Raw genomic sequence first — 16,681 nt, 5'->3', positions numbered from 1 at the left:
AAAAAATCTACATAAGTTCCTAAGATGGCCGTATGGTTTCCCAAAAATATCCAATTAGGTTTATGAGTCTTGCTTTGAAAATTTATTGGCGACTTCTTTTATAGAACTTTTCCAAAACTAAAACATTTTACAACAAGTTGGTCATATCCTCGCCTTTTATATAATAATCCATGTGAAGTATAAGAATCCCTTGGTAAGATGAAATAAATATTTTTTCTTCCTCCGTAAGAAGTACTTCTATATTTCGTGAAGCTAATTTTTTCAAACCTGAATAGGCAATGCAAGTTTTGGACTCATGGCTTAGTACTTTAATTATCTTTACGATATTGGGGCATATATCATCTTTTTCTCAGTCTTCCGCATGCTTATCTTCTTGTTGCAATTATGACAATCGTGACTCTTCTTATACCTAGCAGATTTACTCAATACCAATATTAGATGTACATCTATTTGAGACATACTATAAATGAGCTATGTTGGGTTAGTTACCTTCAAGTAGGGTGAGCAATGGTCACTTTCAATGCCTAGAGCGGCATTAAAACTCTCAACAAAATTTGTATTGCTCACATCGAACTTGATGTGAGTCTTCAAGCCATGTTTGAAACAAGTTGATTGTTCTCCCACTTTTGACAACCATACTAAAGCCAAAGGATTTGTCTTTTAAATTCCTCCATTGGTCGGATCCTGTTCTCCGCCTGCGTCGCACGATGACGACCATCAACTTGCGTCAGCCAAATCTTCTTCTCCGCTTCCTCTCTCTCCACTAGCTTTGAACAACGCTGCCAACAACTACTCCTTGCTTCAAAACAATCAGCGAGTTAAGTTTCGAGTTTTGTTGGGTTCGAGAACAATCAAAGAGTTTGGTTTCGAATTTCTTTGGGTTCGAGAACAATAAGTTTGTTGGGTGTGAGAACAATCAGTGAGTTTGAGCATTAATTTTACTGGTTTTCGAATTTTTTGATAAATTTTGATGGTTTATTTTACTCAGTTTTGTTTTTTTGCTCAGATTTTTTTATGCGTATTTTGCTGGGTTGGATTAGATCTACAGCTTCTTCACATACATCTATTGCGGTTTGAGATGATAATAAAGTTCACCAATTCATGACCGACCGATTTTTTCTTACTTTACTCAACTTTTTGATTTTTCAATTTGTTGGTTGGTTAGATCTAGGGTTTGAGATGATGATTCTGAAGGACTTATTTTCTTTTTACTCTTTCTGTTTTTCTTTTTTTGATAGTAATTCTGTTTCATTATTCATGGATATTGTATCAATTATGAGGTATGGATATGGCATTGTCTTTCAATCACTTTGGTAGTATTAGCCATAATCCTTATTTTCATTCTTTTTATTGATTTCAGTTCACTTAAAATCACTAAAAAGGCAAAAAAAGCATTTTTTTTACATATACCTATTGTTATAGTTTTGGGCCAAAACCGCATCAATAGGTTGATTATTGGATTTCTTTTTTATGGAAATAATCTCAGCTTTGCGCGATCCTCCCAAATAATAATAGTATTATAGGACGATGGCGGAAACATCGTCTTCTGGAAATGTCACTACTACAAGAAATGCTTTTAAATAACTAAGTTATAAAAATAAACTTAAATAAATACTATAAATAAATTAATTACTTAGATTATAATCAAAATGAGAAAAGTATCTCAAACTAAAAAGAAGTCTAGAACTATAACACCTAATAGATTATTTTTCGCATCTCAACCAGAGCCCAAAATCAAAGAAAATCCCCATCAACAAAACCTACAAAATATATAACAAATATCCACAATTAGTGGGGAGTAACTAACAACTCTCCCAACCCAATATAGGATCCAAATAGCAATTTTAAGTAAAGATAAAATAAATGTTACTACACAACAACATGCTTCTAGTAACAATAAGTAAATCAACAATAATGAACTTAAGATAGTCTTACAAGATCCATAGCATAAGCCTCCAAAATAATTAAACAAAATAATATAATAGGTTTTGAGAAAGAGAAGAACGCTAGTGTATCGCAACCCACTTCCTAAGGTTTGTCAGATTGAAATCTCTAGACAGCCTATGGACTTACGTTCCCTACTGCTTGTGTCTAAGAGTGGCCAACTCTCGATGCAGGATAGCACCCAACTCAGTACTTCCCAACCTCTCGGACGACAACAATTAACCCAGGTAATACCCCTAAATCACAACCTAGGTGGTTGGCATGTTCTTCACCGGGGACTACATCTATCCCACCGGATATCTTAATCTCAATAAAATAATTCCATAAATAAATACTATAATTTATTCATCAATTAACCCTCAAAAGAAATTAATAAGGTTGCCCTTAAGGCCTTACACCTAAAATCAGCAGATACTAGGATCGCAAACTAAGAGTCTCAATTCAACAACATTTATTCTTGTCAAAGTAATAGTAATTATAAATGAAATAATAATCATAATGTAATAAATAAAACATGCAACAATTTTTTTTAAAAAAAAGCTCCATAACAAGATTTCACCTCAAAACAAGTCTTAACATGCTTCAACACAACAAATTATGCCTTTTGAAATGATGTTAAACATAAGCAAACAACTTCAAATAGACATAACTTTTAGCATACACAATATTTTTATGAGATTTCAATTGTATGTTACAAATTATCTCAATAAATTTTCAACGAATGGTCATAAGCTCAACGTCGATGTAAGACGAGTGAGATATGACACTTTGAACATACACTGTCCAAACTGATCGCAGGTCGTGAAATAGCTCGTGAGCCGCGAAACGTCTTCTGTTTCTTTTTCTCATGCACAACAATAGGTATGTCATTTCACCCAAACTTCCAACACATATACTCATACACCAAAATGAAGTATACCCAAGCCAATATATGATTATACCATGGAAAGTAACTAGTTTAATAAGAGGATTAACATGAAACATAAATTACACATCCCCCAAACATGATAATTCAACATATATTAACTATTCTAACATGATTAATCACAATTTACGTGAATAATAGCTCAAAAAATAAATTAATGTCAGATTACTAAAACCACCGAAATTCATCCAAAACCACATCCAACCTTAAGCAACATTCAACAAACATGCTTAAACATAACCTTAACATCATGCTACTATTTTTTTACAAATTCCTAATACTTTCATGATAAAAATACATATAACTTTTGGAATGTTTAGCTAATTATTAATTAATTACTAATAATATTTAATCAGCTAATAAATTAATATGCTCCATTTTATGTGGGTAGTTATCCATGATCAAGGAACTCCCCATGATTCTCTCCCCATGCTAACCACTCATAACGTTCACCATTTTCTTAGGGCTCTTTGATGGCAAGACTCTATTATAAAATAGGTGTTTTATTCTGAAAATAAAGGTCACTGAATCTGCTCTCTAAAAATAAAAGGAACACCATCTATACAGTGAGAGTGAGGGTTTGGCACCGAAATTCAGAAAATCAAAAACCAATTGGGTACACTAGTTCGCGTAATAAGAAGGAAACAACAAATTAGCAATGGCTGGAAGTAATTCTCATTTACTTTAAAGCTTCTGCCCATGTAATTCATGTTCAATTCAGATTATTTATGAGCATGTTAAATATATTTAGACTTACATTTGGTATCAAGAGCTAGTGTTACTCCTCTGCCTTGCTTAGTTCTTCCTTTCTTCATCTTCCCCTTCAGATCTGATATTTTCTTGTTTTGAGCAATCGATTGCATTTATTTTCTGAAATATTTCGCTTATTGTTGTAGAAGAGTTCTATCACATATTTTTTTTTAATTTGATCTACATCTCGTCGGCTGGAGTTTTTTTTTTCTTTGTTTTGTTGAGGAAGATAAAAGTCTTCATCTCTCCTGCTTTAACCTTTATGTTGAGAGAAACAATGAGGAAAATGAAAATGTATCCTTAACTAGTGAGTTTGTATTGACTTTAATGTCTGCCACTGTATGAATGTACTTTATTTTTGGTGTTTTGGAGTACTACCTTGATTATTGTTTGGACCTTTGGAGTTCCGTATGTAATTTGCAGTATATTCGTATCACGTTAAAACGAGTTTGTTACTTGTGTCAGTATATATTTTTTTTCATTATTTTGAATTATTAGCTATTAAGACCATTGGCAAACTGTGTATATTATTCATAACAAGGCTTATTCGTTCGAATAACGTGTTGTTTTTCGTTTGTACCAATTGAGTTTTTGGTCAAATATATTGTTTATATACATGTTGTTTAGTATATAAAATCAAGTAAAAGTTGAGTAGTTCAAAACTTTATTAGTTGGGGAGTAGCCACATCACCTCTAATTATTAAAATTTTGTTTTGGGAATCACATGTGGATACTAGACTTTTGTTGTAATTAATTGTATATGATATAATAAAACTTACCCATAGGAATTTTATTATTTTTGAACAATTAATTGGGGTGAAATATAAATTTTGTTTCTTAAGCATCCCACAGGAATTAAGAAATTGATACAGTTTATTAGTTTCACCATATGGTTATTACTATAAATCTAATTGAGTAATAGCCCACAGGCAAGTTTTATGTCACTAGATTCATATTTTACATGATTTACATTGGTAAAACATGACTAGTGTTAAAGGTCTCGAATTTATTAATAAGCATGATTATTTCTAATTGTAATTTATTTTTGCAGTAGTTTTACCAGAGAATATTTCTGATATCAAATGTGACATTCCTGAATTAAAGGGTGATAAAGATAAGGTGTGGAAAGAAAGAGTGTTACTGCAGTTGGGATGGATGGATATTGACTATGCTATTAGGAAAGACGAACCGCCTAGCATTACTACGAGTAGTACTCCAGATGCAGTTGATCTTTATGAAAAGTGGGAGAGGTCTAACCGCCTCTCTGTTATGTCCATAAAGACCAAGATTAGTGCTAGTATTCGTGGTTCCGTTGATAAGCATACCAAAGTCAAGTATCTTCTTAAGGCCATCGATGAGCAGTTTGCATCTTCTGATAAAGCTCTTGCTAGCACCTTAATTATGCAATTCTCATCCATAAGGCTCACTGAGGTTAAGGGAGTGTGTGATCATATCATGCGCATGAGGGATATTGCAGTTCAGCTTAAGGACTTGGAAGTTACCATTTCTGACACTTTCCTTGTGTATTACATTTTGTGCACTCTTCCCTACCAATATGGTCCTTTTAAGGTCTCTTACAACACACATAAGGATAAATGGTCAATTAATGAGCTTATGACCATGTGTGTTCAAGAGGAGGGTGAAAAGGTGAACTTTACTACTTCTGCAAAGAAGAAGAAGGATCACACTAAGGATAAGGGAAAGGGTCAAATTCCAGCAAATCAAGCCATCAAGAAAGAGTCTTCGTGTTTAATCTGTAAGAAGAAGGGACACATAAGGAAAGAGTGTGTAAAGTTCAAGGATTGGTTTAAGAAGAAAGGTAATTTTCTTACGTTTGTTTGTTATGAATCTAATATGGTTAGTGTTAATCACAATACATGGTGGATTGACTCTGGTCCTACAACCCATGTTTCGAATACCTTGCAGGGTATGACAAACCTAAGGAAACCAATGGGGAGTGAACATCACATCTATTAAGGTAATTAGATGAGTTCGCATGTAGAGGCCGTTGGGACATGCAACTTAACTTTAAGTAGTGTATTATGAATGAAGATTCCTCTATGTTATGGTACCAGAGATTGGGACATATCTCCATTGAAAGAGTCAAGAGATTGGTAAAGAAAGGAGTACTTGATGCTCTAGACTTTACTGATTTTCAGACTTGTGTTGGTTGTATTAAGGGAAAGCAAACTAACAAATCTAAAAAGGGTGCTAAGAGAAGTTTCCACCTATTAGAGATCATACATACAGATATTTGTTGTCCAGACATGAACGCTAAAGATCCGAAATACTTCATCGCCTTTATTGATGATTATTCACGATATATGTATCTCTACTTACTTCGTTCCAATGAAGCTTTAGATGCCTTTAAATTGTTCAAGGCTGAAGTAGAGAAACAATGTAGTAAGGACATTAAGATCATGAGATCAGATAGAGGTGGAGAGTACTATGGTAGATACACCGAGAATGGACAAGCAATAGGACCATTTGCAAAATTTCTTAAAGAAAATGGGATTGTTGCCCAATACACTATGTCTGGTTCTCCAGATCAAAATGGTGTAGCAGAAAGAAGAAATAGGACCCTAATGGACATGGTGAGAAATATGCAGAGTAACACTAAACTTCCATCATTTTTGTGGATTGAAACTCTTAAGACGGTAACGTATATATTAAACCGGATTCCTTCCAAGGCAGTTCCAAAGACACTTTTTGAGATATTCAAAGGATGGAAACCGAGTTTGCGACATATGTGCATTTGGGGATTCCCTTCAAAAGTGAGAGTTTGCAACCCACATGAAAAGAAGCTTAACCGAGAACTATTAGTGGGTAATTCATTGGATATCCCGAGAAATCTAAGGGTTATAGATTCTATTGTCCGTCTCACAGCACCAGAATTGTGGAATCAAGAAATGCTAAATTTCTTGAAAATGACTTAGTTAGTGGGAGTGATCAAATTCGGGACATCGTTTCTGAACAGGATCACGATAAAGTTTCACCCCCTGACTTGAGTGATATTTCAAGTGATAGGCTGGTTGTTGTTCACGCTCCTCAAGATAAATTAGGCGTTAGGCAACTAGTAACAGAAATTCCACAAAACGTTGATGATAATCTAATAGATCATAATGAAAATGAGGAACATTTGGATGATCAACAGATTGATCAAGTTCCTTTAAGAAGATCTGTTAGAATGAGGAAATCATCCATTTCTGATGATTATGAGATGTATTTGCAAGAATCGGATTGTAATGATGAAGCTGACAATGATGCAATTACGTTTTCACAAGCCATAAGTTCAAGAGATTTTGTATTGTGGATGAATGCCATGAAAAATGAGATAGACTCTATGGCATCAAATAGAGTTTGGGACCTCGTCGAGTTACCTGATGGTGTTAAAACCATTGGATGTAGACGGGTCTTCAAGACAAAGAAAGACTCATTAGGCAACATCGAGAGACGTAAAGCTAGACTCGTTGCCAAAGGGTTCACTCAAAGGGAAGGAATCGACTACACGGAGACCTTTTCTTTTGTATCAAAGAAAGATTACCTTCGAGTTATTACGGCATTAGTAGCTCATTTTGACTATGAGTTGCATCAAATGGACGTGAAAACGACATTTCTCAATGGTGATTTAGAGGAAGAAGTTTACATGAAACAACCGGAAGGATTCTTCTCTAAAAAGGGTGAGCATTTGGTTTGTAAGCTGAATAAATCCATATACGGATTGAAACAGGCTTCTCGCTAATGGTATATGAAGTTCCATCAAGTGATAACTTCATTCGGTTTTGAAGATAACATCATAGATCAATGTATATACCATAGGGTTAGTGGGAGTAAGATTTGTTTCCGTGTGTTATAAGTGGACGATATTTTGCTAGCAACCAATGATAAAGGGTTGTTATATGAAGTGAAACAATTTCTTTCAAGTAACTTTGATATGAAAGATATGGGTGAGGCATCTTATGTCATTGGCATTAAGATCCATAGAGATAGATCCCGAGACATTTTGGGTTTATCTCAAGAGACCTATATTAACAAGGTACTTGATAGGCTTCATATGAAAAATTGTTCACTAAGTGTAGCACCCATTGTGAAAGGTGACCGGTTCCGTTTGGACTAGTGCCCTAGGAATGATATTGAGAGGGAATAGATGAAAAATGTTCCTTATGCTTTAGTTGTTGGAAGCATTATGTATGCTCAGGTTTACACTAGACCTGGCATTGCATATGCTGTTGGAGTATTGGGAAGATATCAGAGCAATCCATGTCCTGATCACTGGAAAGCTGCAAAGTTGAGATATGTTCAGGGTACTAAGGACTACATGCTTATGTATAGATGGATTGATAATCTCCAAGTAGTTGGTTATTCTGAGTCCTATTACGGTGGCTGCATTGACTCAAGAAAATCTACCTCTGGATATGTGTTTATGTTAGCCCATGGTGTCGTCTCTTGGAGGAGTGCAAAACATACCTTAACTGCTACTTCAACTATGGAGGCTGAGTTCGTCTCTTGTTTTGAGGCTACTTCACATGGTATATGGATGAAAAGTTTCAAATCTGGACTTGGAGTCGTTGACTCTATCTGTTGGCCGATAATGATGTTTTGTGATAATTCAACGGCTGTTTTTATGGCTAAGAACAATAAGAGGGGAAGTCGAAATAAGCACATCGACATTAAGTTTCGAGCCATAAAAGAACGTGTTCAAAAAAAGAAAGTGATCATAGAACATATAGCACTGGATTAATGCTTGTTGACCCCTTGACAAAAGGCATGCAAATTAAAGTTTTCAAGGGTCATGAAGAGAGCATGGGACTTGGTCCTATCATTTAAAACACTATTTGAGTTATGTTGTAACTTTTCATTCAGTTGGATATTTCTCTTTCAAGTCTATGTACGTACATGTTGTTTTTGTTATTTGAGAAAATTTCATTATGTTTAACCTTGCGTAAACATAGGGTTTACTCATTAATTAGTATTAGTGGTGAAAGACAAAGTATATTGTGATATATGGAAGATAGATTCTCGTTCTAAAGGGAATTTTATCGCCATGATTCATATATGAAGTTTTTCTTGTTAAAATGGACCAAGTGGGAGAGTTTTGAAATTTTTAGCTAATTATTAATTAATTACTAATAATATTTAATCAGCTAATAAATTAATATGGTCCATTTTATGTGGGTAGTTACCCATGATCAACGAACTCCCCATGATTCTCTCCCCACTTCTGCTAACCACTCATAACGTTCACCATTTTTTTAGGGCTCTTTGATGGCAAGACTCTAATATAAAATACTAAAATAGGTCTTTTATTCTGAAAATAATGGTCACTAAATTTGCTCTCTAAAAATAAATGGAACACCATCTATACAGCGAGAGTGAGGGTTTGGCACCAAAATTCAGAAAATCAAAAACCAATTGGGTACACTAGTTCGCATAATAAGAAGGAAACAACAAATTAGCAATGGCTGGAGGTAATACTCCTTTACTTTAAAGCTTCTGCCCATGTAATTCATGTTCAATTCAGATTATTTATAAACATGTTAAGTATATTTAGACTTACAATAACATCACAAGCATAACAATAGGAATGAAGAATAACATGTATACAATCCTAAAACGATACTAACATGAATAAAAATAACAATAAGAACAACTCTAATAGCATCCTAACATATTCCTAAGCGTAATAACATGATTTCTAGCCTACTAACATAAATCCTAACAATACCAAAATCAGTACTCTAATCCTAATAATTTACTAGAAGAGATGCTAGTTACCTGGATTTTAGGTGGAAAATAATACTAGAATGACAAAGAAAGAAGAGAATAACATTACTCCCGAAAACTCGAAGAAAACAGGATGAGTCGTCTGTTTGAAATGACAACTGCAGATGTGTCTTTCACTTTCTTCAAAAACAAATTACACCATAAGCAAGAACTTTTCGAGTAGATAAATTTTGATTACTCGTACGTCCAATTCCGATAAGAGACGAAGGCGATATGATGTAAACAAGATAGGGGTGCAGAAATAACTGAAAATGCGGAAGAGAGAAGAAGAGGAGTTGTTATGCACGAAATTCCTGACTTGTTTCCAGCATTATGGAAGGGGTTAAAGTGTAGTAAAAGAATAATATTATTCATCTCATTAAGCAAAGGTTTAAGGATGCATTAAGGTGGGTTGAAGGGGGATTAAATGCAGGGCCGTTCCTGAAAATTATTGGCATTGGGGCAAAATAAAAAAAGCGCCCCCCTAACGCACAATAAATTTATTAAAATATACACATTTATAGGATAACAACTAATTGAGAATTGCCTAACGCATATCTACCAACAATTGTTTCTTCAAAAAAAGAAAACTTTTCATTTCATATGAGTAATATTTGATGTTCCCTCCGTCATGTAGTTTAAGCCTTTAAGGTGATAAATTGTAATGTGACTATCAAATATTATATTTATTTAAAAATAGATGTGATATGAGTTACTAAAGTACTTTTCTATTAAAAACGAAAAAGAGAAATATGAGTATTTTTTATTGATAAAGTAAGTGTGTACATTATTTTTTATAATCAAATCCAGTTTATCACCCAACACCTAAAATAAATATTAGAAATCTAAGTTTAAAGTTGAGGTTGTGTACATAGTTTTTTAATATATGCACAATTTACGATTTAAAAGTCTACATGATAAAAATCATATTGTTTTTTAACTACAAAAATGAATCATATTTTAGAATACCTTTCGAAAGGAGGTAGAACGGAGAATCAAAAAACAAATTGAAGAATTATTTCAAAAGGAAAATAAAAAAAAGAACAAGAAAGTAATAAAAAATTTAATTTAAGAAAGAAAAAGAAAGCAATAAGCATTGCCATGAATCGGGTTTCGAACCCGCACACTCATCACTTCCAACAAAGCTACCAACTCCGCTGCGCTAAGTACTTGCAGGAGTAAGATGCTGAAACTAGATATTTGTAGTACTTACATATTTCCAGATTTATGGGCCCTGGACGGGCGCCCCGCTTGCCCTGGTCCATGGCCGACTCTGATTAAATGAGGGGGTTACAAGAGATTCAAAGGTTAGCTTAATGAGCACCAAAACTCTTCATCCTCCACTCCATAATTGTTGATTTTCGGCCAGCATGACACACCACATGTGATGCAACATTTCATCACCCAAGTCGGTCCATTAATGATACAAAAACGCTACGCGACAACACCGCATCCTAAGCGCCTAAATAAAAAAAATGAAGCTAATATAAAATTTAAAATAAATAACTAACCTTTAAAAATAAATATACATAAATATATCAGAATATATAAAAATATATACACATTTTTATAGCACATTCCAAAATAACTTAAATAATAAATTATTTATTTTTACGAAAAATATCATTTTAATATAAACAAACACCAAAAATAAAGGGTGAAAATTACGGGGTGTTATAGATTTAGTTGTGAAAAGTAATTATTGAATTAAAGATGTTCTTGTTAATATTAGTGTGATGTTTGATGTGTCATAACTTTTAAAATCTATTAATAACGTAAAGTGGAAACATGTGGACTTGGATCCTCCATAGGCGATGAACAATACTTGATTTTATTCTGTTACAACTCTTTATTATCTTCCTCCTAATACTATTGGTGTGCATTGCATGTACCCATTAGATTAGTGAAGGGTGTGCACACTAGGGACGTTCTGCAAAACGATATTAGCCATTACTCTTAATTTATTTGGGTGACAATCCATGTTGAAGTAGGTGGTTACTGGGATTAGTCCCGACCTACTAACGTTCAATTCCTCTCTAATAATTAAATTTGTTGTTGTATGACTCATATAAACTTGAAATAATGGAATGGTTAAGCATATTATGTACTTGTTTGTAATATGTTATATACTTGTCTGTACCACGTTATACTTGTCTGTATATTATTTTCAAAATATAACTATATTATTTTACGGGATGGAGTTATAATTACTTAGCTTTCGCTAATTTTTGTGTTTTTGTTTTTCTTTGTTCTTTTTCCTATTTATATTGTGCAGGGTGGTGAAAGGGACTATGTTGCAGGAATGAGCGAATCTATAGTTTTTAAGTTCACCTAGTTTAATAAATATTATAGTACTGTTATTTGGGATTGTTTAGTTTAGTTTCGATTTGGTTTAAATTAGACAACTTAGTAGTTTATTTTGATACCTTGGTTTGTGAGTTAAATTTTTATTTTAATAATTAGTCTTGCATTTATTTTTAACAATAGACGCAGCAGTAACACCCTAAAGGTTTGGTTAGATATATTAATGAAAAGTGAATGTTTTATAAAGTTTTGAAACCAAATTTTTGGGGTGTTACAAATTGGTGTTCAGAGCTTAGGGTATAATAAATTAATATAAAATTAGGAGTTAATAAAATTTGTTAAATAATTACGAGTCTAAGGTTAAATAATATAGATATTAATAAATTAAATAGTGAACATTAAAATAAATTATGAGAGTGGGATCGAAAAGGGTTTATGTGCCTTAACGTGAAAGCACTTATTTCAGGTGCTTATTAATTGTTTCTTTTCGTTCTTATATGTTTAGATGTTGAGACAAAATGTAACTACAAGAAAATGTTGTGCTAGGAAGATCATTTCACCATAGGATCACTAGTAGAGAAAAGACGATTTTTTTGATATAATTTGAACCCAAAAAATCAGATCACAACTTCTTTGATATAAAATAAAATCAAATGAAAGAACTAGTACATAAATGAGAAAAAAAATTTACAATTTATTACAACTTGAATTACATAGATCCAAGAAAATTAAAAAAGTCGGACGCTAATCTAATTTGAAATCGGCTAATCCAAAACAATTTAGGGGGAAAAACTATAAAAAAAAAATAACCTCAAATCTAGATGGTGATAAATTCGAAGGTAAATTCAATATTATTTAATCTTCACAGTCAACTTCTTTGATTTGAACGTCACTCTGATATAAAAAAAAAACTTCTTCAACATTCTTCAATCTGAATGATGTAAAAAAATCAAGATTAAGAAAGGGAAAGAATCAACAAGTTTGCATCAAGAAGTTGCCATATAAATGTAAGGAGAACACAAGAGATAAGACATAAGACCTGGTGATTCCATAGTTTAATAGCAAAAATGTACACAACAAGACCCTTATCGCTTTACAATAATTCGCCGGAAGCCATTACAATACCTCCAGAAGGTCGTCGTTATTTCAGATCTAAAAAAGTAAAAAAAAAAAATGATATAAAAAATCAACCCGTTAGAGATGGAGAACGTCACCCCATTCCAATTCCTTCTAACAGGTTCAATTTTTCTTTGATTCGAACGTCACTCCCAGTTGAGATGGGGAACGTCGTTCCCATTTCAATGCCATCTCAGTGTAGTTGTTGCATGTCACAGGCTCTGAGCTCCAAATTTGAGCTTCCATGGTGGTTTAGAGATAGATCTGGAATCATGAAGTTTAAAAGTAGGGTTTTAGAAGGAATTAAGTTGGAGCGACTGAAATTTGCAGGATCCATGGTGGAGAGAGAAAAAGAAATGGGGAAAAAGAGCATTGAAAGGAGGAAGCAGAATGAGGTGAGAGTCATAATGAGGTGAGAGAGGATACAGTGAGAGAGGATGTGGTGAGAGATCAAGTTAGGGTTTGTAGAAATACGAGGAGTGGATTGGGAGAAGTTTAAAAGTCACGAACTCACGGGTCATCTGCATCGCGTGTCATGGGCCATGCGACGCACATGACGGGCCTCCAAGTATTTAAAATTAGGCTTTGTGGGCTGATGTGCGTTAGACGGACCTTAGTGTCCGACACACATGAGCTATATGCGTCGCACATCAATGGAGTATGACGCACATTAATGATTGTTTGCGTCGCAGTACTCTTCATAGCATGCGACGCATATTATGTTTTTGCGTCGTTTTGCTTGTTGTGCAACGCACTTGGGGGAATGCAAATCGTCCTTTTTCTACTAGTGGATGTTGAAATTTATATTTATAATAAGGTCTGCAGACTAAGTTTTTTTAGTAGTATTAGAAATTCTCTAAGTTCCTATATGTGTTTTTATTAGGAATTTTATTACTCGATTATTTTATTTTGCCTTAGTGCCTTTCTACAAACATTTGCTGAAGGAAATTTCAAGCCCTTTCTCATTTCAACGGGATTCTTAAAGCCTATTTATGGGTTGAATACGGGAGCCTTGTCGTGTTCCTCATCCGATCCAATGTCACTACCTTCCTCGTTAGAGTCTTCATTTAAGTCCTCATCTTCGGGAACATGAACTTCCTCACCTTGTACAATTTCTAAATCCAATTGTGATTCACCTACAATATTTGGTTGACTAAAGCTCACATCAACACTTTCAGTCAAGTCTCTATCAACTCCCTCTGCAAAGAGATCACATTCTGTTCTATCCTCGTCCACAAACTCATCATACACAACATCATTAACTTCAGGTCCCTTAAGAGATCCTACTTTCCTTCCCGATTTCTTCCTCACATCAAGTTTGGCAGGTTTATTACTAAGACAACTAGTATCTCCTTTTCCGTTTGAACCGAAACTCACTTCAGTATCCCAACCATCACTGGCGGCTAAATCAACCCAGTCATCTAAATTGGCACCACCAAGAATCCAACCTTCATTGTAACCTTCTTCATCACCACGGTCACCATATACTCTATCGGTTTCCTTAGCTCCACTGTCATACTCTACAAAAATAGTGATATACCCATGCTCATCCTTAGATTCAAACAAATCATATGGGTTTGAATCAATCATAAATTCCATTAGGCCATTAGTCAAACTTCTCCTTTTTTTTCCTATACCATATTTTAACTCCATTTTTATCACCAAAGTAGTATGTTATAATTTAAGCTATAGTAGCGTAACACAATTGAGATATACCCCCTTTAAAAAACATTCTCCCTCCATCATATATCCTCTTTTTTTTCACATACAAACTTTCCACCATACCATATATATCATCAGTAGTACAACCGTGTTAATCCCGATTTTAGGATTCAATATGGTGTTTGTTGTTTCCATCTTGTCATAAATTATAAATAATGTTATTAGTATATCAAGTACAATTTAAACAAAATTAAAACATGAAAAAATAGATGACTTAGTTAGCATGTAGGTGTCAAACTATGAATTTATTGTAGATGCAATATTATATACAGCTTTTTGTATGAAAATACCCATAGCTTTTATGTAGCTTTTGCCTTTTTGTATGAAATTACTCATAGCAGTGAGGTGACAAACTATGAAAATACTCATAGCTTTCATACAGCTCCTTATTGTGCATCACATTAGAGTATTGTGTAAGTATTCAATATAATAAAGTAGATGCAATATATACCTTGGATTTTGATGTATAGGAGACAAAGCACTGACACAATCTACTTTGCTTTTTGTAGAGGAGCATGAGAGACCAGAGGCAAGCAAGAAACTTTTGGCAGTATTAGGGTTTAATTAAACGCAACAAAGGTTGAACAAAAGAATGAAAAGTGTATCTTTTTGTTTTAATTGTGCGTGTAGTTCAAGCGTAGGGAGTGAGATATAATACATGGGTCAATGCCGGAAAGTTGACTTGTTGGCTAGATTTCGACATTAAGGTGGTTGTTTTAATAAAAAATAGGGTTTTTCTACGTTATACCCTTGTATTTTTTCAATTTCTACGTTGTACCCCAAGCTTTTCAAAATTCTACACAGTACCCTTAAACTTACCTTTTTCAACGAACAATGCCCCTACCACTGATTATACATCATTAATTTTGTCTATTTTTTATATTCTGGTAGAACGAATCTAATTAGTGAATAACCTTATAAAGGTTAAACTGTGTATGAGTTAATTTAGTTCCAATAAATTTAAAAAAATAAATGAAATTAATGACATATAATCAACAGTTTGAGCATCGTGCATTAAAAAAGGTAAGCTTGAGGGTACCGTGTAGAATTTTTACAAAGTTGGGGTAAAACGTAGAAATTGAAGAAACACAAGGGTATAACGTAGAAAAACCCTAAAAAATATTATATAAGGCGTTTTTTCACAAAAAAATATATATAAGGTGTGTTCTTACAAAAAGTATAACAAATAAGGTGTTTTCTCGCAAATTTTCCTATTAAAAATTATACTAATGTTGATAATATAACTTAATGGGTACAACTAATGAGTTAATGATGTTACGAACGGTATTATAAGTTGATATTGTGACTCTATGGGGTTCCATGATGGACATATTGGTTACTATGAATTATAGACGTTGATTATTATAATTCGATATAGTGATTTAAGTTATGAAAAATATTTATTGAATTAAAGAGGTTCCTGTTAATGTTAATGTGATGTTTGATGTGTCATAACTTTTAAAATCTATTAATTACGTAAAGTGGAAACATTATTGAGGGAATTAACCTGTGGACTTGGATCCTCCATAGGTGATGAACAATACTTGATTTTATTATGTTACAATTCTCTATTGTCTTTCTCATAATACTATTGGTGTGCATTGCGGATACCCATTAGATTAGTGAGGGATAATTGGTTATGAACTAGAATGAAGCAGACAGCAACGCCAAGTCTTTTTTTTTTGTATGTGATTACTCTATACCGAATGAATTGGTACTTTATTTTTGAAGTGTAGAATTAATGGATTGATACTTTATATATCAATCTCTTATAGTTTTTTTCTTTACAAAAAAAGACTTGCACCTAGTGTAGGTTGTAATTGTTTATGAACTACTTCCTCCGTTTTTTTTTCTATTGCAACAATGAGATTTTCACATTATTCATTCACCATCCTTTCACTATCTCTTGTGATTTTTACGTCAGGAAAAATATAATTATGTGGAATCTTGTCAGATTCGTTTCGATTTATACTTTCAAAAAGATCTAATTTATATTTTTTTACTAAGAAGTAATTAAAGATATTAATAGTTAAAGTTGGTGCATTTGCATTCGTAAAAACTCTATTGTTGCAATAGAAAAAGAACGGAGGTGTACTATATTTCTTTGTTGAAAAAATTACCACAAATGATTAATTTTTTTTAAAATCATTATTATAC

General features: G+C 33.4%; 1 protein-coding gene and 1 long non-coding RNA gene across 2 annotated transcripts; one reads left to right on the top strand and one right to left on the bottom strand.

The window, feature by feature from the left end:
• Nucleotides 1-7,562: 7,562 nt before the first annotated feature.
• Nucleotides 7,563-8,360, top strand: LOC130591422 (secreted RxLR effector protein 161-like). Its single transcript, XM_057394737.1, has 2 exons — nt 7,563-7,655; nt 7,818-8,360. The coding sequence occupies exons 1-2, from the start codon at nt 7,563-7,565 to the stop codon at nt 8,358-8,360; spliced, it is 636 nt and encodes a 211-aa protein (XP_057250720.1).
• Nucleotides 8,361-12,288: 3,928 nt separating this feature from the next.
• LOC125497474 (uncharacterized) lies at nt 12,289-13,387 on the bottom strand. Its single transcript, XR_007274261.1, has 2 exons — nt 12,726-13,387; nt 12,289-12,617 (listed from the first exon to the last, which is right to left on the bottom strand). It is a non-coding gene; the product is annotated as an uncharacterized LOC125497474 (long non-coding RNA).
• Nucleotides 13,388-16,681: the final 3,294 nt, after the last annotated feature.

Source organism: Beta vulgaris, chromosome 5, assembly GCF_026745355.1.
Source record: "Beta vulgaris subsp. vulgaris cultivar EL10 chromosome 5, EL10.2, whole genome shotgun sequence".
NCBI lineage: Eukaryota > Viridiplantae > Streptophyta > Magnoliopsida > Caryophyllales > Amaranthaceae > Beta > Beta vulgaris.
This window is presented reverse-complemented; position numbering and strand designations above follow the sequence as displayed.